The sequence below is a fragment of the Pectinophora gossypiella genome, chromosome 2, assembly GCF_024362695.1.
Source record: "Pectinophora gossypiella chromosome 2, ilPecGoss1.1, whole genome shotgun sequence".
NCBI lineage: Eukaryota > Metazoa > Arthropoda > Insecta > Lepidoptera > Gelechiidae > Pectinophora > Pectinophora gossypiella.
In genome coordinates this window covers 6238724-6264508 of record NC_065405.1, presented here as the reverse complement: position 1 = coordinate 6264508, position 25785 = coordinate 6238724, and the positions used below count along the sequence as shown (strand labels likewise).

The following is a 25785-nucleotide window of genomic DNA, read 5'->3' as shown; positions in this document are numbered from 1 at the left end:
TAGAATTCTCGGATGGCCCAAGCATAACATCTGCATTCAATAAATTTTTTGAAAGTGTATTTATCAGTCCCTCATCAAATAGTACTTCACATGCTACAGCATCTTATAATTATTCTAGCGGTGACACCTTATCATATGTGTCGTGTACTGAGGATGTAGTTAAGAAGTTATTAAAATCCCTTGATGTGAATAAAGGAGCTGGGACGGACGGGATCCCTCCGGTATTTTTATTTGCTTGCGCCGACAGTCTAGCTTTGCCCGTCACTATTCTCTTTCGTAGGTCATTGAAAGAAGGTATTTTCCCCACTCTATGGAAAAAAGCCCAAATTATTCCGATCCACAAAAAGGGTTCGAAGAGTAATATACGTAATTACCGCCCCATCTCCATTCTAAATTCTATAAGTAAAGTATTCGAGAAGCTCGTATATAACGACATCTACCCGTTAATATCTAGAGGCATTCCATCAACACAGCACGGTTTTTTAAAAGGGCGGTCTACAACATCTAATCTTTCTCTATTTATTGATACAGTTCTAGAGCAAATGGAGGGCGGAGGGCAGGTGGACGTGATCTACACTGACTTCGAAAAAGCATTCGATCGAGTGGATCACAACATCCTTCTCAACAAACTTCAAGTCTTAGGGATTCATGGGGACCTGTTACGTTGGATCGCCTCGTATCTTTTAAATCGCTCACAGGCTGTTATACTTGGCGGCTATAGATCTGACTTTGTTAGTATTTGTTCTGGTGTACCCCAAGGGTCGCATCTGGGGCCATTGTTTTACAATGCGTATATCTACGACATAAATGCGTGCGTAACAAACGCTAAACATCTACTTTATGCGGACGATAAAAAAGTTTTTATGCGAATCCGATCCGTCACTGATTGTAAACTTCTGCAAGATGATCTTGATGAACTTTATAAATATTACGAACGTAATAAAATCACAGTCAGCATCGGTAAATGTCAGTGCATTAGCTTTACCCGAAAGAGGAACCCCATTATTTATCCATACAATTTCAATAATAATGTCATAGAGCGGGTCAATGTAGTACGAGACCTTGGCGTGTATTTTGACAGCAAGATGCTCCTTTCTAACCACATTGATAACATCACTAACAGGGCATACAGAAATCTTGGCTTTGTATTTCGTACCTGTAAAGCGTTCCAATGTCCCATGAGCTTAAAAGTTATTTACTACAGCTACGTTCGTAGTATTCTGGAATATGCCGCCCCAGTATGGTCACCCGTTTATGGCGTATATGTCAACCAACTAGAAAGGATCCAAAAGAAATTCATAAAGCATCTTAATTACAAATGTCGCACCTCTGCCCCTGTTAGCAGTTATCAAAAAAATTGCCGCAACAACAAAATGTTAACTCTCGAAGATCGAAGAGTAATACTGGATGTGGGTCTTCTGTACGATGTTTTGCGTGGTCGTCTTGACTGCCCTGAGATGCTGGAGCGTTTTCGGTTCAATGTACCCCGTCGCCGCACAAGACACACTGCCTTGTTCCATGTTCCCCTACACTCTACTAATTACGGACAAAATTCTGTATTTACGAGATTAGTCCATACATATAATGCACGGTTCGGTGAAATTGATTTATTTACGGATAGTAAACGAATTTTTTTACGTAATATTAAATGTACTATATTTAATGGAAGTACTTAACTGAATTACTTTTCTATTTACTATCATATTAAGACATTTTTAAATTATAAAGTGATACGGACTGTTGTGTGGTATTGACATAAACACACACACACAAATACACACACACACACACACACACACACACACACACACACACACTGTCTCTTCTTTTTTTTCCTTTGGCATCCTCTTTATATTTTACTAGGTATGTAATTATGTGGATAGCTGTAATTGGTCTTACATATTGTAAATGAAATCATACATTGTACAATTAGATATAAGACTGTTGTTGTCCCAAATAAAATAAAATAAATAAATAAAAATGAATTAATAGGCTGACTACTATTTTAAAAAAAATCATATTACGTTATCAATACTAATCTGTGTTAATTACCACTAATCGCTACTACAAACAGAATCTAAAGTCATCATAGAAAAATAATATTGAAAATGCGGATATTTTTATTCGCAAGTCATCATAAAAAATATTATTGAAAATGCGGAATTTTTCATTCGCAAGTCATCATAGAAAAATATTATTGAAAGTGCGGAAATTTTTCATTCGCATGTAAATTCTTATAGTAGGTACCTAGTATAAGTCTCACTCATCGATCAAATTCCCCACTGAAACATTAATACAAAGCATCGAACAAGATAAAAACACTTGTAATTAATTAATTACAAATATCTGGACATTCGGATTTTATTGAAATGCGATAACAGTTATGTGATTAACGAACAAATAATTATTTTCGAAGAAGACGAGGCACATTCAAACATACTTACGTAAACTCACGCTATCATCCCTAATGGGGTGAGTATAGCTACAAGTAATCAGAAAACAATTTGTAGCCACTAAATGGATATGCCTTCACTGGGACAAATCCTGTTCGGCGCGTCCTTGTCGCGGGCGTGGGCGCCTCTTCAGTAGACCGAAGCGAGATGGTGGCTGAGTTCGGATAAGGACCCAAAACTACGGGCTTTAACGTAGAACCCTTGCCCAGGGATACGGGCGAAGACCTCAACAGTTGCAGAGACGGAGATGGGAGCCATCGGTACGGCAATGTAGGACGGAAGGGGCAAGTCACAGGACTGTAACCTGGAACCTGACAGAGGGCAGCAGTAACTGTCAGTACTATTCAGAGGCGGAGGACAGGAGTCCTAGTATGGCTTTGTAATAGACTACTCTGGGCGCCATACCACTTGCGTCAGACAGAGTACTGCGGGGCGGAAAGCAAGAGGGAAACCACTGCCCTATTTTTCCCTAAAAAGTAGCAAGGAAAATGCTGCTCCGACAAGAGCGTGGCTCTTAAATTGATGATGATTACTACGTAAAACGTGTTTGGAGCGTGGTAAGGGACAAGGGTGTTACGTGGTTATACTACGTTTTGGTTTTGTTTCTGTGACAAAGTAATATACTAGACAGCAAAAAGACATTTCGGCTTGTCCTGTAAAATTAACCAAATGTGGCTTGCTATGATTTGGTTTAGAACAATCGAACTGGGTTGGTTACTTGCTAACCATCCAACCATATTCATTATTATTATTTGTCGTATCCATTTCTATTGATAAGAAGAACCCTACGAGACATCTATTTAATATCTTAGGTATTCAATGTGTTTATAGTGAAATATAATAGACAATTTGTTATCAACTATTTCAGGTAGCCTCCGATGTAGTATATCTGGTTGGAGTCAACCTTATGGGCGTCTACTTCAGACTGATGAACGAAATTGTGACGAGAAGATCCTTCCTAGATCGAAGAGCGTGTGTTGAAAGCACTTTACGATTGAAATTCGTGAAAGATCAAGAGGTAATATACACTATTATATTTCACAACTTTCATGCAAACTAACTTGGTACTTTTCGGTTCTTAGAAGTCAAAACAGATCTCGAATGTGACGACCTCAATGCTTATCGGTGAGATTAAAAGTAGAAAAACTAAAAGGAGGCCTTTGCTCAACAGTAGGATCGAAAAGACTACAAAATAATGTAGCTAATTCACTTAACAATAATATACATGACATGTATAAACAATTGAAATACCTTAATCTTACTTTTTCTTACACCGAATACTAAAAAGACTTTTTTTTAATATGAGCATATAAAACTGAGAATATATTTTACTAAGTATTACCACGGGTAGAATTTTCTTTCCGTAGTATTACCAAGCACCGTAGTAGTACGGTCACGAGCATTAATATGTATACACTTTGGTACCATGTCACATTAACTTTTTTGACAAATTGAACTGTAAGTCTCACTAAATGTCAAATAATAGTGCGACAGAGTCCTAACAGAGTGACAGAGTGAGTACACTATATTGCTCATGACTGTACCACGGGCAAAAAACGAGATGAGATAAGATATTTTATACTTTTACGCCCTATCAGGGTGAACAGAACCATAAGTCACTATAAAGCAACTTGGTAACTAATCTAATAGGCTATGATTATTTTATATCTATTAGCTCAAATCCGAATAAATACAGCTGTATACTTATTATAGATAACTTTTTTATTTGTTTTTTATCAATAAGGGAATAACCGTCGTATCAGTGATCGTCCTCAAATATTAATCCAATGATTTGATTTCAGTGGAAAACTTAAATGACTAAATTATTTGTGCAGTAATATTGTCACCTTGGCAATATTGATTTAGTTTGGGCTTCGTTTTTCGATATGACTTATTTATTGACACCATATAACATATCTTCAGCCTCATACAATCAAACAGTACATATAAGGACGTACGTGATTCCGACAATATGAGCGTACCTAGATTTTGGCCAAAGAAGGACAAACCAAGAATTCCTTTAAGTAGACGTATGTGCACACTTATTACAAATATTAACCAGCTAAATATAGGACGCAGGAAGGGCCTGAAGAGAAATTTCCAGGTCCAAGTGATAGCAGGAGACTCCCCTCCCCCAGGAAACAAGCAGGCAGTGCTTGTTTCCTGGTACACCCATGATCTGTGATCGTATTTCCGGGCGCTTAATTACCTAAAGCTCACTGGTTGACTAATATGGACTACTAGCACTTTGGTATTTAAAAAATCCCGCTAATCCTTTAAATGTTTTAATAATTCTGATGTTCTTCGGTTCCAGGAACGTCTTATGTTGAGCATCCTGCCTGAACACATTGTATCCAGAGTCCGAGAAGACGTTAGAACTATTATCCTGGGCATACAATCCCGCAACATAAGTCAGAATTTAAAGTCATTCAAGTAAGTATTTACTTACATAATGTTAAGGACCATTTTCCAGGACTTATCCGTCATATAGTGGTACTGTTACCAAACACTTGCGGTCTTACCAACAACAATTATTAAACATGCGGTGAATATTTGTGAAGTGTTTGACAGACAAGTAAGCAATCGAATAATTTGATAATTGGATTCAATTTTGCTTGTTTATTATTTATTAATTAAACAGAGAGTGGCAAAACGGTAAATGCAAATAAACTAAAAGTAGTTTCTAATAGATACAGGGTGTTAGTGACATCGTAACGAATACTGAGGGGGATGATTCAGACCATGATGCTGAGTTGATATCAAATGGAATTTGCTGTCGGAATATTCATGTTTTTTTTTAATTATTTTCATAGTTTTGCGACGGAAGATTCCACCTGATATTTACTCAGAATCAAGGTGGGAACCAACCCCCTTAGTATTCATTACGATGTCACTAACACCCTGTATAGACTTACCGTCTTAAGTAAAGCTCTGAATACGCCATTATAGGAGTATCTAAACATATTACAATATTTACAATGCCTTCAGTTCTTTTATGAAATAATACACACAGTAGGCCCTATTGAAATAATTCACGAGTTATCTAAATCCCACCGAGAACCCAAATCTTTTATATACCTATGTGTTATTTTGAATATGAATGATCTTCAATTCTGGCGAGTATTCTAGAAAATATATTTCTTTACACGCTTTCTACATTCGATTTAAATAAGTAACCTTGATTGTAACAAACACATTTTGCTTTTGTTTATTTTTCTTATAAATTCAATTCAGATTGGCGTTTGGGCCGAAATGCTTGCAAAAATATAGCTGAAAGGGATAATATTATTATTGGATATTGTCAAACCATATCGAGACCTTTGTCGCCATTCTGGGTCCTCAGTCATTATGGATTAAAATGGATGATGGAAAGACGTCCGCCTGACAAACAAACCGATAATAGGGAATGTTATTGTATCGTCCTCGAATTTCGATTAAAATTATCCCATAGTTGTAATGCCCTAGGAATGTTATGCGTGAAAACTGGGACTATAGGAATTTATTTATATTTTTTTTTTATTTGAATGTGAAGTGACTAGAGTGATAACAATTACCGAATGAATTCGCATAGGATTCTAAACAGTATTATGTGAATATTGAATCGATATAATTTGAATTATTATACACTTTTCAAAGCTACCGTGGTCGGTCGTATGCCGTAATTAGCGAAATCTTAAGAGAATTTCCCGCCAAAAAATAAAAAATAAAAAATAAAAAAATTCAAAGCTTAAAAGCTCTAAAAAATATGGATGAATAACCATTAACAAAGACACTAATTATAAAATAATATAATACGTAGAAATATTCCCTTGCGATGAAAAAAATACATTTGTAATTGAAGACAATTTTTACAAAAAGAAAAAAGCTTAACATCGTTTTTGGTACAATCAAGTAGACGTGCTACTTTTTTTTAAAGTAGCATGGAGTACACTAACATCCTGTATGTTCCACCCAGCCATCTGTACGTGGAGGAGCACGACAACGTGAGCATCCTGTACGCGGACGTGGTCAACTACACCATGATATCTACAACCCTCTCGCCAATGAGGATGGTGGAACTGTTGAACGAACTCTTCGGCAGATTCGATGAGGCCTCTGAGGTATGAATGTCTACTTAAATTCTTCTCGATCCCGGTCCCAGGTTCGAAACCAAGTTGGGTCATCTAAATCACTTTTTGTTCTGTAGTTTAATTAGAAATTGCAGCCTGATCACGACTACCCGATTTTCTGAAAGTAAGATCCACCACCAATCCGCAGTGGAGTAGCGTGGTATGGTCCATACCCCCTCCGGTTGATTGAAGGGAGGCCTGTGCCCAGCAGTGGGACGTATATAGGCTGTTTATGTATGTATGTAAGATGAACCGAGCTTCGAAAGTCACTTTAAGTAGTCGAGGCTACTATTTAATGAAGTAGGTAAGTATATAGGTCATTGGCGTGTCAATATTGACCCTGACATGAAGGTTGATTGATAAGGCAGGTCATTGATCTCACAACCCACACGAGAGACCAAGATTTCTTCTTCTAAGGAGTTGACGACATCCTTCGTTTAACTCTGCCCAACATCAACCACAGTTGGCGCTGCTGCTATCCGTCGACTATCTCAGCGCCTGCCTAAAAATAATAGCATTTACCTGCAAGAGTTGCAAGACCACTAAATAATGATGCGATTTGACCAAAGCCCGAAGTAGTTTTGAATTTTCGAACAAGCTAAAATGTAGCAAGACCAGCACGTATAATAAAAAAGGTACTTAAGAAAGTAAAGAAGTAAGTAAAATATATATTTTTCATAAAGACAAAAAATATTGTTACTACAATAGAAATCCCACAAAACAAATTTTCTTTGGTTCTTCACTCGGTTTGTCTGTGGGAGTAGAGTTCGCTTAAAAATATTATGACATGTTACTTACAGTTAACTTATAGCTAATCTTTTGCATAACATACAAAGGTAAGCAGAGACACTTCTCTTGCTTCCTCCACATTCATCAATCGTTTCAGACACGCACGCCGGTTCAGAGTAGATCGTACTAAACCTTTTCTAAGGACAAAAAAATGCATAAGATAAAGACAAAAAAGAAAAATAAAGCTAAACAAAAAAGACAAAGATGAAGAAGAATAAAAAAAAGAAGAAGAAGAAGAAAAATAAAGACTTACAGAATTTACTTTTATTACACTTCTGCCTTATGTCGACAAGCAGCATGTTGTACAGATACGGTACTCATTTACGAAGAGTTCTGTCACCGAAATGAGTAACAGTGAGTGAGTAAGTGCGTGGTATAACAAACTTAGAAATTCGACTAGAATTATCCAATATTTATTCGCTAAAATGGTGTACATATTCAATAGGCAAACCGATAATCTCATAACAATTGAATTTTGAAAATAATTTCACAATGCTAAATCATACGGCTCGATTAATTTATGAATGGTATCATTAGATTTTGAAGAGCTACGGTTGTCAGATAACGATTTAATACAATGAGCACTATTGATAATAATTTCAATAGAATCAATGCGAATAGCATTAAATAGTACGTAGGTACTTACACATTGCTATAATGTACAATCAAAGAGCAAAAGTGTAGTCACTGAGCCCAGCGAACTATTTGTAAACAACAACAACAAAAAAAGTGATGAAATTATGAACCATTAGTTGTCATGATGATAAAATTTATAAAATGTTTTTGTAGGTGTTTTTGGTCTATTACAGAAACGAAATGTAGAGGTCTTAAATGCGACCAGTAAATTTATTACTTTGCAAGAAACTTTTGCACCTTATCGTACCTAGGAGAGACTTTAAATACTTACAATATATATTATTATAAATCCTTATCATCTCGAACATAGGCATAGTCATCGGTGTGTATAAGGCTTTAGTCTTTTCTTAAAATCTACTAACTTAAAATGTCTTCTAATAATTTCCATCTGCATCTCTCGCCCGCATTTCTCGAAAATGTGGGTTTCCTCGTGATGTTTTCTTTGACCGCTGAGCACGCGATAAACATTTATGATCCAAAGATGACTTCAAAAACAAATTCTAAAATCATTCGCAAATTCTAAAATCATTCGTTTAAGCCCGTGCTGCCTTTTAATAATTAAAAAAAATATATTTTCGTTTCAGGAACACGACGTGCTGCGTATAAAGTTCTTGGGTGACTGTTACTATTGTGTAAGCGGTGTCCCCAAACCAAACCTTCAGCATGCAAAGAACTGTGTAGACCTGGGCCTAGAGATGATCCACATAATAAAAGACGTTAGGTATGTTAAGCTTCTGACTTTTTTTCTAGTCTGAATAACATAAGATAAAATGCGTAAAATAAAACTATTTTTTTTTTAATGAAATTGGTAATCTCCAGTCACAAGCAATTGTTGAAATTGAAAAAAGAACAGGCTTCAGCTTTCAGGAACAGAAATCCTAACATTTTGTTAGATGGTCGACTTTGAAACGAATCGACTCATAAGTCGGGTTACCGCGCGGAGGGCCCCTGACTTTGACTCCAAACGAAAATTCTGGACCCGACTGAACCGGTGTAGGACCAACCATGGAAAGTCGAACCATACTGTGAATGTGGTCACCCGGATAAAACCATATCTCACATAGTGAGTGAGTGCCCTCTGCACCGGTTCCCAGGTGGCATAGCCGAGCTGCGTTGTGTGACGGATGCGGCAGAGACTTGGCTAGGGGATCTTAAGCTGGATATATGATCCACGCATGATATTTTATTTTTGTCTGCCATACGCAATAATAACAAGTCAAAAATGTTTTACAGGGAAAAGCGTTCGCTGAACATCGACATGAGGATCGGAGTTCATTCTGGAAGAATACTGAGTGGACTCATTGGCATCAGGAAGTGGCAGTACGACATCTGGTCCAAAGACGTCACCATTGCAAACAAAATGGAGTCCACTGGTAAAGCGGGGTAGGTTGCAATTGCAGTAGAAAGACATAATGAAATAAAACTTTGAGAACGAAAATATTTATTCTGTAACAGAAGGCCATGCTCACAATATATTACACCATATTATTATCTATAATAATTGTAGTATCACCCAGAAAACCTCATATAAGATGCTTATTAATATTAAAGCTAGCTAACTTTACTTTTATTCGGGAAGAAATTACAATGTACCTACTCTTTAAATCTGCTTTATATTATCTCAGACTGTTGCTAAGGAAATGGCATTAGGCTTTTGCCTTAGAATTAATTTTGGGGTTAAAATATTCCATTTTAATAAGGAAACTGGGGACTCGGTTCAGAGGAATTCATATTACAGTTAAAACCGCATCCGAACCTATTAAGTTATTCCCAAGATGAAGAACACGACAGAACAATTTTTCTTGTAACACTAACATGTTACATACATACATAAACTCACGCCTATTTCCCACCAGGGTAAGTAGAGACTATAGAATTCCATTTGCTTCGATCCTGACACACATGTTAATGACTATAAACTTTTTCAGAAAAGTGCACGTAACGAAACAAACACTGGAACTATTATTGGACTACGCCAGAGAATATATAATAGAGCCGAACTTTGAATCTCAAAACAATCCTTTCATTATTAAACACAAGTTGGAAACATACTTACTTTCCCGACCACAAAGGGTAATAATTTTTTAACACTTACCTACTATATCACAAAAGTGAACGAATACATCTTGAAGAAACTCACATTCCCGAGAAATGCGTTTCGGAGGTTTGTGGCCTAACCTGGCTGGTTTTCCCTGAACGGTTTCGAAGGTCAAATAGGCAATCACTTCTGTAAAAAATCTGACTGAAAATCTTCAGGTTAGGTAAGCGGACGATATGGAGATCTTGATAATTATGTAGTAAGCTATTTGTAACGGGTCGATACGTGATTAAATGTTAAATAAGGTAAAAAATAATTACCTTATTAATTAATTTTTGCCCCGACTTCCGGCCGCGTTGCAACGTCTGTTGTCTGTCGCCTGACGCGGCGTGTGGTTATTATTGCAAAGGTGTTGTAGGTATAACCATGGTATAAGAAAACCAGGTATGCACAATCCCAGACAAGCCGCCATTGCTAGCCCTTTGATGACGTAAGTGTTACCACTGTGTTACCATTAAATTAGTATCTCCAACATTTACTGACACATTACTGACTAATGTATTTAATTACTATTACTTGACACATATATAAAAATAATTTAAATTAAAGACAAAAAAAAAAAAAAAAATATATAAAAATAATTAAAACTGTAAGTAAACCTTTTACTAAAAGTTCAAGTTTCCTTACAAAGTAAGTATAAAATCATTGGTCGCGGGTAATTTATTTTTTACGAAATGGCAACGCAGGGTGGGATGTCGTCAGCTGGGCTTACCTTGAAATGTTAGCTGTCACTTTTGAGCACACATGGTTTTCTTATAACTACCCTAGTTTATGAATAAAGTGACGCCCGTAAATAATACCTGTCAGGAGAAGATACTTGGTAGTGCTGTAATCAGAATACAACTTCTAAGTTGGATATTATGATGAACTGTACGATAACAGATAATCAGCCCATTCCTCATAATATCATAATACGTATATTTGTCCATGACAAAATCCCTCCGTTTTTACGACATATCTAGGAAAATAAAGAGCTGAACAAATTATATTATTTATTACTTAACAAATTAAAATATTCGGCGTTGCCAAATATTGGACAAAATTACGTATTATTTTTGCCTCGTAAAATACTAATTTGTATCTTTATTGTATTTTCAGCCACCAATCGAATATAAACCATTTCGAAGAGCCTCAGTGGGCTTCAACAAAATAATCAAGAAAAGCTCTAGAGTAAGTAACTTTGCATAAAATATTATTGATGTTACGTGTAACACAAGACACCGGTTACGCAGAATAAAATATTAAGAAAACATTAGTAATATTATTGAAGCAGCAATGTTATTCTATTTATTTCCAATTTTATTCTGCCTACTCGTAAAACATACAGGATGTCTGAGACAGGGTGAGTGACACCGTACCAAATACTGAGGGGGATGATTCAGCTCATGATTCTGAGTTAATATCGTCGCAAAAGTATGGAACTGAAAATAAAATTAAAATACACTGACATTGTCATTCATTTTCCGACAGGAAGTTCCACATTCCACAACTCAGAATAATGTTCTGAATCATCCCCCAAAGTTTTCGGTTTTTGGTTTTACGGTGTCATTATAACCCTGTATAGGTATCACTTTATTGAGGATACCTAATATTTTATTATCACCGTATAATATAATTGTCTATATTTCTAGTAGCGATCGGAAAGTAGAAATTCAACGAATTTCCGAAGAACAACCACATTTATGGACGAAAATCTGGTGGAATACCAGCAAATGCTGAAAGCAGCTGACGCTCAGATGGCAAAAGAAATCGAAGATATGACTAAAGGAAGGTATGTATTTACAGCAATATGAACACACACAAATAATATTTAAGTAAGTATTTAATTGCTTTCCTGTATAATCAGTACAGTAATCCTAAAAACTTCTGGGAAAATCTGGGATTAGTTTTCTATAAATTACACTTCACATCAAAACGCCTCGCAAGTTTATATTTTGTACCTAGTTTATCTTTACTCCCAGTTTAGTACCAAATCTTGAAATTTTTAAAATTTGATAATAATCTCGAAAACTCTTATTTATTATTTAATTTCTTTTATTTTCAGCGACTATTACCGAAACGATTCTAAATTCAACGCCTTTACACTGATGTATAACAATTGTCAACAGGAGAAAACGTTTCTGCTTTTGCCAGATCCACTATTTAAGTATTACATGTTATGTTGCCTCATCATCTTCATACTGATCTTATTGATCAATGCTTTGACTACAAACTGGTAAGTTCAGAAGTGTCATAATACTTAATACATCAGGAACTGTACTCATCATCACATTCTTCGTGTGGTTGTGAGGGAGTTGACCAACCCCAGTAATCGTGGTGTCAGGGCTATTAGATATTATTGGGTCATCGAAGGTTCCTGGCATAGCTTATTTACTTACATCATCCAGGACTAGCGGCTTAACGTGTCTAATTATTTTTATTTAATCTAAATAACGTGTAGAGCGTAATAAGTTCGTTATAGATTTACTGCACAGAAACAGCGACGGAAAATAGTGATCAACTGTAACACGTGCATAACGTAAAAATAATAAGCATTCGAGCACTTACACATTACCATTTTTTGCCTTCATTTGTATATTTTCCTTGGACGGTATTCAGTAATCCTGATTAGTAATACACGGAATATCAATAATCCTGAAAAACTTAATGATAATTTCTCCGCTGCCGATATAAACCAAAATGTTTTGATTACCCAATAAATAATATATAGGTAATTATATAAACATAAACAGTTCTGGGCACAGGCCTCCCGTTAATGAACCGGTGGCGGTAAAGAGTATCGAGTATAGTATAGACACGACCATGTTGCTCCAGTGCAGGTTGGCAGAAATGTTTTACGGCTAGAAGCCGGGACCAACGACTTAACATGCATTCTGCAGGAGAATGTACTAGTATATCTCTACAACAACCTTTATAGACATTCTTAAAACGATGACTCAACAACTGTATTCTTTTTAAGGCTCAAGGGCTTCCAGTGGTGGAGCTGGACCATTTTTGGAATTCTTCTCATATTCCTGATTGCCTTGCAACCACTGACCTGGTTCCAATTTCTCTGGAACAAGTACCGCGGCATTGATGAGCCGAGAAATGAGTACTGGCGCAAGATATACGACATATCTTCCAAAATAACAAAATCGGCTCAAATAAGGACAGTGGTATATATACTAGTGAGTCTGGGATTAGCCGCTACATCAATTGTAAATGTGATATCATGTACTGAAGTAGAAGTAAAACCGGCTTCTGAAGTCGTTCTGTCGAACTGCGTTTCTTCGTGGGTAATTAACATTTTCTTTACTTCTATGTTTGATAACATTTTCACGTTAAATTCTGTTTTAAGCAAAAATACACACTTTCTGTTTTAATCATGTATTTTTAATAATCCGTCTTTAAGTTTTATTTTCTTATTGACACAGTGTTAGTGACACCGTACTAAATATTGAGGGGGTGATTCAGCTCAAGATTCTGAGTAAATTTTATCAAGTAAAAACTCTTGAAAATATTTTGCGACGGAAAATTCTCTCCCTCACTATTCAGTACGGTGTCACTATCACTATAGGGTGTATTTTAGTGATTTAAAAAACTAGATCTCCTTCCTACAGTGTTAGTTATATGAATAAGAATATATGTATAATGACAGCTCCAATTACTGTTGCAGCATGTAACGCAATGTTGGGGATTAGCATTGTTGCTGAACTTTCTCTTCAGCAGAGTTTTCTTTATCTTCAAATGGATCGTAGCTGGGGGAATGACTATGTTCTACCTTTGGGTTGTCTGGGAGATTAAATCCGCTCTTTTCCAAGAAGACACGACTTGGAATGTGGGGTTAGATCCACGGATTTCACACACACTGTCAGTGGTATTCATCACCATGACATTGTACTGGATTGATAGAACAACAGAGTATAGAAATCGATTGGATCACCTGTGGCAAATGCAATTGAGTGAAGAACAAAAAGAAGCAGAAACTATGCTAAAAGTAAATAATATGCTTTTGGAGAATATACTGCCAGCTCATGTTGGTAAGTAATAAGCACAAAATGGACCGAAATTATAACCTGTTAATAAATACGCTTTATACAACTGTAGAGTTTTATTTTTAACTTTCTCATTTTTTTTCTCGGTTGATGTAATGCAATGCTTGTGTTCAATGTATTTTCTGATAGTGAATTGTACTGAATATAATAAACCCTTTTTTATTTCAGTCCAAATATACTTAGATTTAAATAGATCTATAGACGAGTTGTACTATGAGAAGTATGATAACGTAGCGGTTATGTTTGCTTCACTGACTGATTACAAACTGGGCATAGAAGATGATATGGACCTCAGCGACAAATTCTTCTTGAGTATATTAGATGAAGTCATCTCGGACTTTGATAGGGTAAGTCGAAATTACTAGGAAATACTCCAATTCGCAATCTATAAAGTTGTCGTTAACAGTCTGATGATCTTGACATTGATGATGATGACGATGGCAGCGATGGTGTTAGATGCGGATCTCCGATTACTCGTTAGTTCCGATAGTTCGGTTACAGATACTAAATTTATATGGAATTATAAAAATAAAATACATATGGGTAAATTTAAAATATGTAAAACGGTCGCACATGCTGCCGATGATACAGAAACCGTTAACATACGTATGGTTTAAGTCAAAATTAATGTTATTTTCCAGCTCCTTCTGACAGGAACATCGACATACAAAGTGGAAAAGATCAAAATGGCAGGATGGACGTACATGGCTGCATGTGGGCTAGACCCGAACAGGCGGGAGTCCTTCGACTCTAGCTCCTACACTAGCACAATTCCCGATAGAAGACAGAACACTCCTTACAACAGGGCAATAGTTCTCACGATGGTGGAATTTGCCGCAGCTATGATGATGCAGCTGCAAAATTTCAATCGTGGATCCTTTCAGAGCTTTGAGGGGATGAACTTGAGAATTGGTAAGACGATTGTGTTCTTAGACTTTTTTGCTAGAATATGTATATGATATTCAAATATTATGATAACCACTTGACTTCAGTTACAATCGCCAAGTACTTAGATGTTTTTTTTTTTAATCTAAATATTACGTTTTTGTTCAGGTATTTCCAACGGTGAGGTGGCAGCTGGAGTGGTGGGGTCGTTGAAACCGTTATATGATATATGGGGCCATGCTGTCAATATGGCGTCCAGGATGGACTCCACTGGAGACGCTGGTAAAATTCAAGTAGGTTGCAAACATGGAAGAAATTGACAGTGCAACCCCAACATGTAGTGATGTGCTATACATTGTTTTAAGTTTACGCGGTTATTATCATAATTAAAACACATAATAACGGGTTCTTATCGCGTTTAAATGGGGATATGGTTTTATGTGTTTTAATAGTGATGTGCTGTTCCCGGGAATGATCCCAAAATGGGATTGTCCCCCTTATAAAAGCTCTTTAATAGCAAGGTCACTGGCTGCTTTACTTTTTCAAATTGTTCTTTCTTGTACTCTAGAGTTATCAGCGTAAAGGTTATAGGTAATAAAGCTCTATTTATATAAGTTTTGCGCCTTTTTACTGCCAGAAACGTTCGGGAATGGCACATTACTGGTCACGAAATTATATGAGAACTTCGTAACTGAATCACATTATTTCCTTACCCCAGGTCACAGAGAACACAGCAAAAATACTCGATGACTGCGGCATCCTCACGACCTACAGAGGAGAAACATTCGTTAAAGGCGCCGGATACATTCGAACATACTTCGTACCACTCGATGAAGATTTTAACTTGATTAAAAAAGATAAATGTATGATCTTCTACAGAACGGAAGACAGAAATCGTTACTACAATGTTAAGAATGAAATACTATTAGGTGAAATTTCATCGGATATAGCAGACACTGATGTTATATCTGAAGTTACCACATACGATGCTAGAGTTCTATCCATAGATTGTGATTCGGAAGAATACGATGACGACCTTAAAGATATGAGCACAATAACACCAACTGACATAGACAATGACGATGATAGTTATATATCAACAGACCCTGAAGTTATAGAAACTTCATTATGATTAACTATTTATGATATTGTAAGCATAAAGTTAAAAATGTATAATTAATTAAGACATTTATATTATTACGCCGTGGTAGCCTACTTGGAAGAACGCTTGTCTCAAGGTCGCAGGTTCAAATCCAGCACGGGCCTAAACCTATGATTTTCGAAATCGTTTTTCGAATTCAAATTTGGATCATAAATGGTGAAGGAAAACGTCGTGAGGAAACCTACATACTCGAGAAATGCGTTTCGGAGGTATGTGACCTAACCTGTATTGGGCTGGTTTTCCCTTCGCGGGTCGACAGATCAGACACACATTCGCTTCTGTAAAATACCGGACCTGTCAAATCTTCAGGTTAGGTAAGCGGACCCTGTGAAAACGGGATAACGCTAGATATATGATGATAATAGATATTACTTCAGTGTTTGAAAGAAATAAAACAGTTTATACAATCTATCACTGACTTTATTTCAAATACGTAATAGCGTCGACTGTATAAGTCGAAAGTCTACATTGATAAGTAAATAAATAAAAATACAGCGTTCCAAGGTATACAGGTATTTATGTAAAGGCATCTGTAAGTACACAACATAACACCTACATCTGTAAATTAGTATGTACTAGTGTATTTTCTTGATAATTAACCTTTGAGTTTTTTAATTCTGGAAAAGTATAGTAGGGTCGATAGAGCTCTTTGACGTAAGTACTCTATGAAAATGTTGAAGATTATTTCTGATTTAGATTCTTTCAATAGGAACGTCTGTAATTCATAATATTATTTTATTTTTAATCCTAAGAAGTATTAATTTTAGGAAGAAAGTTACCTTTTCATTTCCATTCGTTAAGGTACGGCAACTTTGAATACTAGTGTAGGTATATAGTAGTGTTATTAATTACTTCATTAGGTTGCACCTCCTCAAAACCAAAATGTATATGAAAATGTTACTCCTACAGAAATTCATCGCGTTCAAATAACAAAAGACATTAATACTCGTACCAATTCGCTCTGGATTACTGAACATTTATTTAATTGTATCTAATCTTTTAAACACTGATCGCATAACTATAGTCTAATGAATTTTAAATTAAACAAGCATCAAAACGTACACCTCTATAATTATTGTTAATTTTTCATTAAAGATAAGCGTACGGGCGTATTTTCTTGGTAACATTTGAAAAATTTGTACACTCTCTCGTTAGCTTCTCCGTTCTCCTGTTGGCATTCGAGTATGACTTTCTTTATCGCTTCTTTGTCTACTGTGTCGGGGTAGATGTCTAAGAGCTTGTCGACTTTTATCACGCCCTTCTTTGTCGCCATGCCTGTCTTCTTAAAGGCGCAATAGAAGAAGTTCTTAACTGTTTCATCGTCGGAATATTTTTTGTCTTTGATTTGTATGAGGATCGCTGGGTCAGCACCGGTCTCACTAACGCATTGCAATGCATCTTGTATTATCTTCCCAGCTTTCTCTGGCGCCAGTTGAACTTTCTGTGAAAGTGACATAAGGTTACTACTACGAAACGAGCCAAAAAATCGTTAAGATATTTTGTGCATGGTACAATATTATATTCGTTTTTTAAGCTCGGTGGTGTATGGGAATCTCTGACTACCCCAGTTGGGAATATAGTCGTAACATTATATGTTTATAATCGTTTAGAACAGAATACTTGCCACACTTGTCATTGATAGTTGCCCTTGACATGCATCAGAACAGGTTAAGAATTTAAAAAAGCAATTGGGAAAAAAGTGCGGAATAAAATACCAAAACTAGCTGCAAGTCATCCATTGGCCATATTTTAATAAAACTAGAATCCTAATTTATTCGTAGCCGACAATAGTAAACAAACTGGAATTGATTAAAAAAACTATCTAGACTACCTATGTTTAGAATTTGATTTATTATTCAAAATAAAAATGCTATTTAATTTGTTTATTCTGTACTGTACCCACAGAATATTAATCAAACTATGCCACAATATTGCGAAATAATGATTTATTAAGAAAGTGTCTTGGCAGTTATTATATATTTTTTTAACATGTATAGTGTATAGGGATATATATGTATACATACCTAATTAACTCACGCGCGCAATAGGCTCTAACTTCAGTTAACTTTAACTTAAAATAAGTAATATTCTTAGAAGGAAAGAGTCACAATTTCGATGAAATTGCACATTGATTATAATAATGAAAACTGACAAATAATAAATGCACTCACCTGTGTTTTAGCCGCTAAACATCCCAGGAAAACAAAAGCACAAAACGCTACAATTTTGTACATCTTTTATAAAACTTTGTACAATAGTTACCACTAAAAATATCTTTAAAAAATGCAAATCAAAACGCAACGAAAAGCTTGTGCGTTCATTAAAACCCGCTATACTCGAATGCGCTAATAAAGGAAAAGTCCTCCACCTTTTATACCGCAGATAATTGAGGATAACCCAGTCACTAGTTTAATATATGGTTTAGTGCTTTAATTTTTAACCCTATTGACACCAAACTTTGTCCAGACAATAAGGAAAATGTATGTTAGATGGCCATTAAATAAGTGAGCATACAAGCAATGTTCATATCACAAACATTGCGTAAAGAAATTACTTATATCTTGATGGAATCTTATCTTTCGTGTAATATTTATTTGCTATACATATGTTGTAAAACATTTCTGTGTGTGGACAGTATGTTTTACATGAATTGGCAATTGATTACGAGCGAAAACGTTACGCATTTAATAAAAGAACAAAAAATTGTGATAAAAAGTTTATAATTTCAAAAAAGGAATAAATAATAGGTAAGAATGTTTGCTTAATATTAACAACAAGGGTCATTTTTAACAATTGCAATGGTGTTTAAGTAAAACTTGTTAGATTAGATGGACGGGAGTGGCTTTATGGTAACACTTGAATACTTCAAACGCGGTGTCAGCGTGGGTCTTTCCTGTCTTCTTCTTGCATTCTTCCAGAACCTTCCCGACAGCAGCCCTGTCTACTCCAGCGGGTAACTTGGAGAGAGCTACATCGGTGTTTAATTTAGCATCTTTCGACAGTATCCCAGTCTTCTGGAAGAAGCAGAGCGTGAACTTTTTTAGTGCCTCGTCATCGGCGAATTGACCCTTCTTTGCGTTGGCTAGAACTTCGGGTTTCACTCCCGTCTCTTTGACGCAATCAGCTGTGTACTCTCGGATGGTATTCTTCTGAGATTGAGAGAGCTCTGCTTTCTGAAATGTAAGATGGGATAAGTTTGTATGTCATACCAAACATGTGTCTGCGCTGATTAAGTCGTGGGCCTTTTCTAGTAAGACACTATAACTAAGGCACTAGACACTGTAACTATAGCACTGAAACTAAGGCCGTCTTTTTTTTAAATAGTATGTTTATGCCTTTATGCTTTTTGATTTGGGCGGAAGGCAAGAAGGAAACCACTGCCCTATTTTTCCCTAAAAAAGTAGCATGGAAAATGCTGCACCGACAAGAGCGTGGCTCTTAAATTGATGATAATGATGTTTATGCCTTTATCAGCTCAAAAAAACAGTGACAATATTGTGCACAAAAAATTAAGAAATTATGGATTTGAGAATATATCTTGTTCCTATTCTTACAATAAATGTCACGGTTACACAACAGATATAACAATTTTATTGTTAACTTTGTTTAAATTATTAATAAACAATTATTAATACTTACATGTCCACCCGCCGCCGCTGCTGCTACAACCATACACAAAAACACAAAAGCCTTCATATTTGTTATTTTAATATATTATATATATATATAAAAAACAAGACACTGCACACTTTTATATTCTTCACTTATTGAATAAAATGATCCCGCAACAGTTCTTTTATATAAAACGGCGAAGGAAATCAAGTATAGGAACATGAGGAACTAAGCGCCATATCTAGGTCTCAATATCATCCGGTATTCCTATTTCCAGATAATTACTTAGGTAAGCCGTAAGTTGCTATTAAACTGGGATGTGAACTGCGCCACAGATAAGCTAGCTGCATAGACTAATAGGTGATGTCACATCCAAGTAGTAACATTGGTAGCGTGGTAATTAGAGTTCATTCAAAACTCTTCTTGTCTGACTGATTGATACCTACGAAAAACTCAACTGAACCAGACGTCAAAGCGCAGCATTTGCCAATATAGCCTTTCTTGTTTTTCAAAGGCTACTGTGTCAGCACCGATGTTACCTTGCCGAAGGCTATGAAAGCCATCAGCCCAAGGCGTTAAAACGAGTAAGTATATTGTAAGATGGTGTGACATTTATGAAACCAAATCCAAAGCCTACCCACAATTACACCTACAATGACAGTGGCCAACTGTGCAGCCTGCAACCGCACCTTCAAGGCAAAGTTTGGGTTTGCGACCCACATCAAAGAAACTAAATCCAAAGGTCGCCGTCGATGGATACGTCGCGGAGGATGTTGATGCTGATTCCTATACACACCATCAAATTTAATTTTAAAATGTACCTGTCATTTTCTTATCCGCTGAAAAAGAAAGGGACTACCTAATTGACATGCATAAAATCTATGGTACACACATCAATATTAGGCAGAAATTTAAAAAGCCCTTCCAAAATTTTGTATTGGTCAATAATCCGACAGAATTATGTTGACAGCACACGTCAAATGGGTTGCATATGAGCCAGATACCTATTTTATTCGCCCACGTTATTCATTCATTTTAAAATTAACAGTTGTCCCTTTCCTTTTCGGCAGATAAGAATACATTAACATAATTTTATTTTAAGTTAAACAATGACAGGTATAACTTAAAATAAAATTATGATGTGTCTGCAGGAATCGGGGCCAATATCACTCAGACGATCTACACATACGTACATAGTTACCTAGTTACATAGAGTCTAGTTGTGTTCTGGTCTGTGCTCTGACCTGAGCCTTGTAGTAAAGGTACACGGGTATTCTACATAAATTTTTACGCTTTGCTTTTATAATAGATCACGTGGAGCAAAGAGCGTATCACCTTATAGTTTGCATTAGATTATAGGTTTAATGTAACAAGTTCACGAACGCCATTATAAGTATAGTGTTTAAAAACAGCTCGATCGCTGCTCCACCTACCGGCTCCAATTGAGAATCTAAATCATCAAAGATCCGTTTAAACAATATCTGTGGAGCCTATTTCGAGTTTTTACGAAACTAACCCACGTCAATTATTTCATCGCATACCAGATAATTACTTAATATGTATTAGAAAAATAGGTAGTCCCTAACAGTCTCACCTATTTTTTAACCGAATTCATAAAGAAGGTGATATGCGGCCTCCGTGGTCCAATAGTTGAGCGTTAGGCTCACAATCCGGAGGCCCGGGTTCGAATCCCGGTGGGGACATATCACAAAAATAACTCTGTGTTCCTAGTTTGGTTAGGACATTACGGGCTGAACACCTGATTGTCTGGAAGTAAGATGATCCGTGCTTCGGAAGGCACGTTAAGCCGTTGGTCCCGATTACTACTTACTGATGTAAGTATGTAGTCGTTACATCAGTCATGTCAGGGGCATTTGGCGGCTCAATAATAGCCCTGACACCAGGGTTGATGAGGCTGGTATTCCACCTCACAATCCACACGATAAGAAGAAGAATTTGACCCGTACGTATGTATTTTACAAATTGCCTTGTAAGTTATTCACTTGCTTTTACCACAAACACAGGATCTATTAGAAAAGTAAATACTGCTGACTCATTGTCCTTGAAAAGTCATTCTTTCAAAACCCGTCAAGAACTAATAGGATTAACTAGAATTCCTTAATCAGTTTAATTATTGTACTAGGCTTTTGCCTTGTCATTTATAAGACAATTCACACGCAAAGAACAAGGAACCAACTTGCAGTTATATTACGGTGCAAAGTTTAATTGTGTACTTACTGTAAACTTGATATTCTATTGTTTTTGAGAAAATTGACCAATATAAAAGTCCATAGACGCTTGTGATCTCATTGTACAGTCATGAGCAATATATTGTATCCACTTTAGGACTCTGTCGCACTAACATATTTGACATTTAGTGAGACATACAATTCAATTTGTCAAAAAAGTTAATGTGACATGGTACCAAAGTGTATACATATTAATGATACACTTACATACATACATAAATTCATGTCTATCTCCCATCGGGGTAAGCAAAGACTATGGAATTCCATTTGCTTCGATCCTGACACACTTCTCTTGCTTCCTCCACATTCATCAATCGTTTCATACACACACGCCGATTCAGAGAACATAGTACTGAATGAACCTTTTCTAAGGACATCTCCAATTTGGTCAGTTTGGTAATTGTAGTTACCTGAATGAAAAGGTTCAGAGTTTGATTCTGACTTAGACTTAGTAAAGCAGAAACAGCGCCTATACCAATCACAGCAAGGGTTGTCACCCTATTATTAAAACATAACATAAGATCATGACTATATCCCAATTGGGGTAGTCAGAGGTACATCGATCGCAAGATGAACTACTCGTAAGTACCCACACTTCACCGAGTTTTCTGTTAGACCAACGTGATAGGTGGTAACTTGGTAAGCCGTATCGCCGTCAATATGGTCGAACCAAGTGTGTTAGTGAAAACTGCACTTAGATAAATTAATAACGTTTGGTGTAAGTTCGGTACCGGGGTTCGAACCAGAGCTCCCCGTTTGAGAAGCAAGTCGGTGAACCACAGGACCGCAGTGAAGTACATCGTGATTATTTCTCTCTCTCTCTTTATTTAAGAGCTGCGCTCTTGTCGGTGGAGTAATCGCCTTCATTACTCCATAGATAGGGCGTGTAGAACGGTGGTTGCCCCAATCTCCTTCCGTTCCGCAGTACACCGACCAATTTCTCAATCGGTGATGTTCTAGCTAGAGCCCTACCAGAATCCATTTCCTCGGTCTCCAACCAGTACTGATACCGCTGCTGCCCGGCATCAGGAGTGCGCTTTTGAAGTAGCGGCGCCTACTCGCTACGTCACAAGATCGTCATAGAACCTAAGTAGCATTTTATAGGTTAGTCCGTCCCAGTGAGCTACCCACTACGTTCTGCTAATCCTGTCGCTGTTTGGTCGGGGACTGCTTATTTTTATATTCGCAACTAACCATCATATCTGATGACCGTTCCACTATCCGCCACCTGTGGACCCCGTAGATGGAGTACAGCTCACCCTGCTACACCACACCGTGATTATTTATTTTATTTTATGTATTTCTTATTCAGGTAATCAACAGCTTAATAATATACATCAATAGTGTTTACTAATACAAGGTACACGCTAAGCCAATAACAGACTACCCCAACTTAGTTGTAAACGAATTGTTGTCGGTGAGGGCATGACATCACTTACGCAATAATTACCTTATTATACATAGAAAAGTAAACTGTCTGCCGTCGTCTGTTTTTCCAACTCGTTATAATCTGGAAGTCTTCAAGGCTAGAGTGAATAGGCATTTGCTAAGTAAGCGTGATCCATCCTAGACCACATTGTCACTTACCATCAGGTGAGATTGTGGTCAAACGCGAGTCCTTTTTAATAAAAAATAAAATTGTTAGTTTTATGTAATGTAAATGCTAATTTAAGAAATGTTGACATAGATAAACAGGGTGTTAGTAACAACGTAACGAATACTGAGGGAGATGATTCAGACCGTGATTCTGAGTTAAATATCAAGTGGAATTTTCTGCCGTTGGAAGTTGTGTACTGAGGGGGATGATTCAGACCATAATTCTGAGTTGATATCAAGAGGTATTTCCTGTCAGAAAATTCATGAATATTTTAGTGTTTTTTTAATTATTTTCAGTTCCATACTTTTGCGACGAAAAATTCCACTTGATATCAACTCAGAGTCATGGTCTGAATCATCCCTCAAAGTTTTCGTTACAATGTCATTAACACCCTGTATATCTAGCTAAGTACAACTAGAGATAGCTAGGACAGGTTAGCAGTGACATAACATTTAGATCTAGACTGGTTAGTTACTGGCCTCTAACCATTTAGGTCATACCTATTATGGCAAATGGAAATGATCACCAACTAAGCTTGGGTTTGCATATAGAATACATATTATTAGCAGTTACCTAGTATTATATGATCTGTGATTAGCAGTATCCTATGTGCGTGAGTTTTAAGAGAATCGTGTAAAAAAATACCCCTTACTTTTATATCTTTTTACCCAGACCTAATATGTTTTTGTGCACAGTGGTGAAGGAAAACACAGAAAATTTACAATAGAAATTGTTTATTATTAAAAGGACGCCACACGCGAAAACAAGACTATAACATCACAACGTCGAAAATGTGTTTTTTTATTTATTTATTCGGGACAACAACAGCATAATTACTTATATTACCCAAAAAGCTATCCACTTAAAATTTATAACAAAATGAGAAATATTACAATTACAACATTACGTGTAAGTACTTGATATTCAAATGCACAAGAAAAAAGATTAGTATTATTAATAACACTTTTTATACGGAATATAATATTTATAAAACAAACAAGTATATGAATATAATATTAAAATTAGGATGACGACAATATAGCGATGTAATTTGTATATTGTTATGATTTTATTGTGAATTAAATTGTGAATTGTGAATATTCGAAATTCATACACGATATCAATAAATAAATAAATTCTCGGAGGTATACAGGATGTTAGTGACATCGTAACGAATACGAAGGTGGGTGATTCAGACCGTGATTCTGAGTTGATATCAAGTGGAATTTTGTGTCGCAAAATTCATGATCATTTTTTTTTATTATTTTCAATTATACTTTTGCGATCGAAAGTTCCACTTGATATTAACTCAGAATAATGAGCTGAAACAGCCACCTTAGTTACCGATGTCACTTAAATCCCGTACCAGTACATACAGGTAGCCATACAAGTAAGTATGGGTGTTTGTGACACTGTAAGGAATACTGAGGGGGATGATTCAGACCGTGATTCTGAGTTGATTTTAAGTGGAATTAATGTCGGATAATTCATCAAAATGTTTGTGATGTTTTAATTATTTTCCGTTCCATACTTTTGCGACGGAAAATTCCACTTGATATCAACTCAGAATCATGGCCTGAATCATCCTTCAAAGTTTTCTTTACGATGTCACTAACGCTCTGTATATCCGAGACAGGGGCCTAGAGCGTCTAGGCAGGTATATAACATAAATCAGTTCTGCAATTATTTATTATTTAGTTTTCAAGATCAACTACATCGCACATTCTTACAATTGTTATTATTTCAGTTCAGGGGTATGTCAAGTGCGTAATTCATATGAACCGTAAAAGGCGCGAGGCAAATAACCATTTAATTTTATACACAGAATCCCTAATGGGATAGGCAGAACGCTATTAACGGCCACTGTAGGTCAGTGGTTGAGCGGTAGGCCCGACCGAAGAACACTAGTTCGAATCCCGGTAGGGACATACCACAATAATCACTTTATAATCCCTAGTTTAAGTAGTTAGGATATTGCAGACTTGTCACCCGTACTCCGTGCTTCAGAGGGCACGTTAAGAAGTGGGTCTCGGCTACTTTTTACTTAAGAAAGTACCTATGCAGTGGTTGTAATGTAAATACTCATCATCCATATCAGGTGTCTTTGGCGGCTCAATACACCAGGTTTGATGAAGTCTATCATAGGTCTCACAATCGACAC

General features: G+C 36.4%; 4 protein-coding genes across 7 annotated transcripts in view; 2 read left to right on the top strand and 2 right to left on the bottom strand.

The window, feature by feature from the left end:
• LOC126376839 (adenylate cyclase type 2-like) overlaps positions 1-16577 on the top strand; it is a 38653-nt gene extending 22076 nt beyond the window's left edge. For all 3 annotated transcript variants that reach the window (XM_050024398.1, XM_050024392.1, XM_050024405.1), the window contains exons 6-20: positions 3322-3471; positions 4768-4886; positions 6409-6553; positions 8572-8708; positions 9221-9370; positions 9916-10060; positions 11184-11255; positions 11720-11856; positions 12130-12300; positions 13045-13360; positions 13741-14104; positions 14288-14466; positions 14761-15031; positions 15173-15297; positions 15723-16577. In XM_050024398.1, coding sequence (XP_049880355.1) covers positions 3322-3471; positions 4768-4886; positions 6409-6553; positions 8572-8708; positions 9221-9370; positions 9916-10060; positions 11184-11255; positions 11720-11856; positions 12130-12300; positions 13045-13360; positions 13741-14104; positions 14288-14466; positions 14761-15031; positions 15173-15297; positions 15723-16136 — 2895 coding nt within the window. In that variant the 3' untranslated portion in view covers positions 16137-16577. The remainder of the gene's footprint in view (positions 1-3321; positions 3472-4767; positions 4887-6408; positions 6554-8571; positions 8709-9220; positions 9371-9915; positions 10061-11183; positions 11256-11719; positions 11857-12129; positions 12301-13044; positions 13361-13740; positions 14105-14287; positions 14467-14760; positions 15032-15172; positions 15298-15722) is intronic.
• Positions 1-25785, top strand: part of LOC126377409 (uncharacterized) — a 347616-nt gene that overhangs the window by 316858 nt on the left and 4973 nt on the right. The window contains exon 1 of one of the 2 annotated variants that reach the window (XM_050025155.1): positions 18634-18913. The exons of the other annotated variant lie outside the window; for it this stretch is intronic. The gene's annotated coding sequence lies outside the window, so the exon portion shown is untranslated. Of the gene's footprint in view, positions 1-18633; positions 18914-25785 lie in introns of those variants that run through there. 2 annotated transcript variants of the gene reach the window in all.
• On the bottom strand, positions 17220-18528 carry LOC126377429 (uncharacterized). The gene is made up of 2 exons (XM_050025175.1): positions 18338-18528; positions 17220-17607 (listed from the first exon to the last, which is right to left on the bottom strand). The coding sequence occupies exons 1-2, from the start codon at positions 18398-18400 to the stop codon at positions 17245-17247; spliced, it is 426 nt and encodes a 141-aa protein (XP_049881132.1). The 5' UTR covers positions 18401-18528; the 3' UTR covers positions 17220-17244.
• Positions 18870-20159, bottom strand: LOC126377441 (general odorant-binding protein 56d-like). The gene is made up of 2 exons (XM_050025180.1): positions 19806-20159; positions 18870-19339 (listed from the first exon to the last, which is right to left on the bottom strand). Exons 1-2 carry the CDS (start codon positions 19860-19862, stop codon positions 18986-18988), a joined length of 411 nt encoding a protein of 136 aa, XP_049881137.1. The 5' UTR covers positions 19863-20159; the 3' UTR covers positions 18870-18985.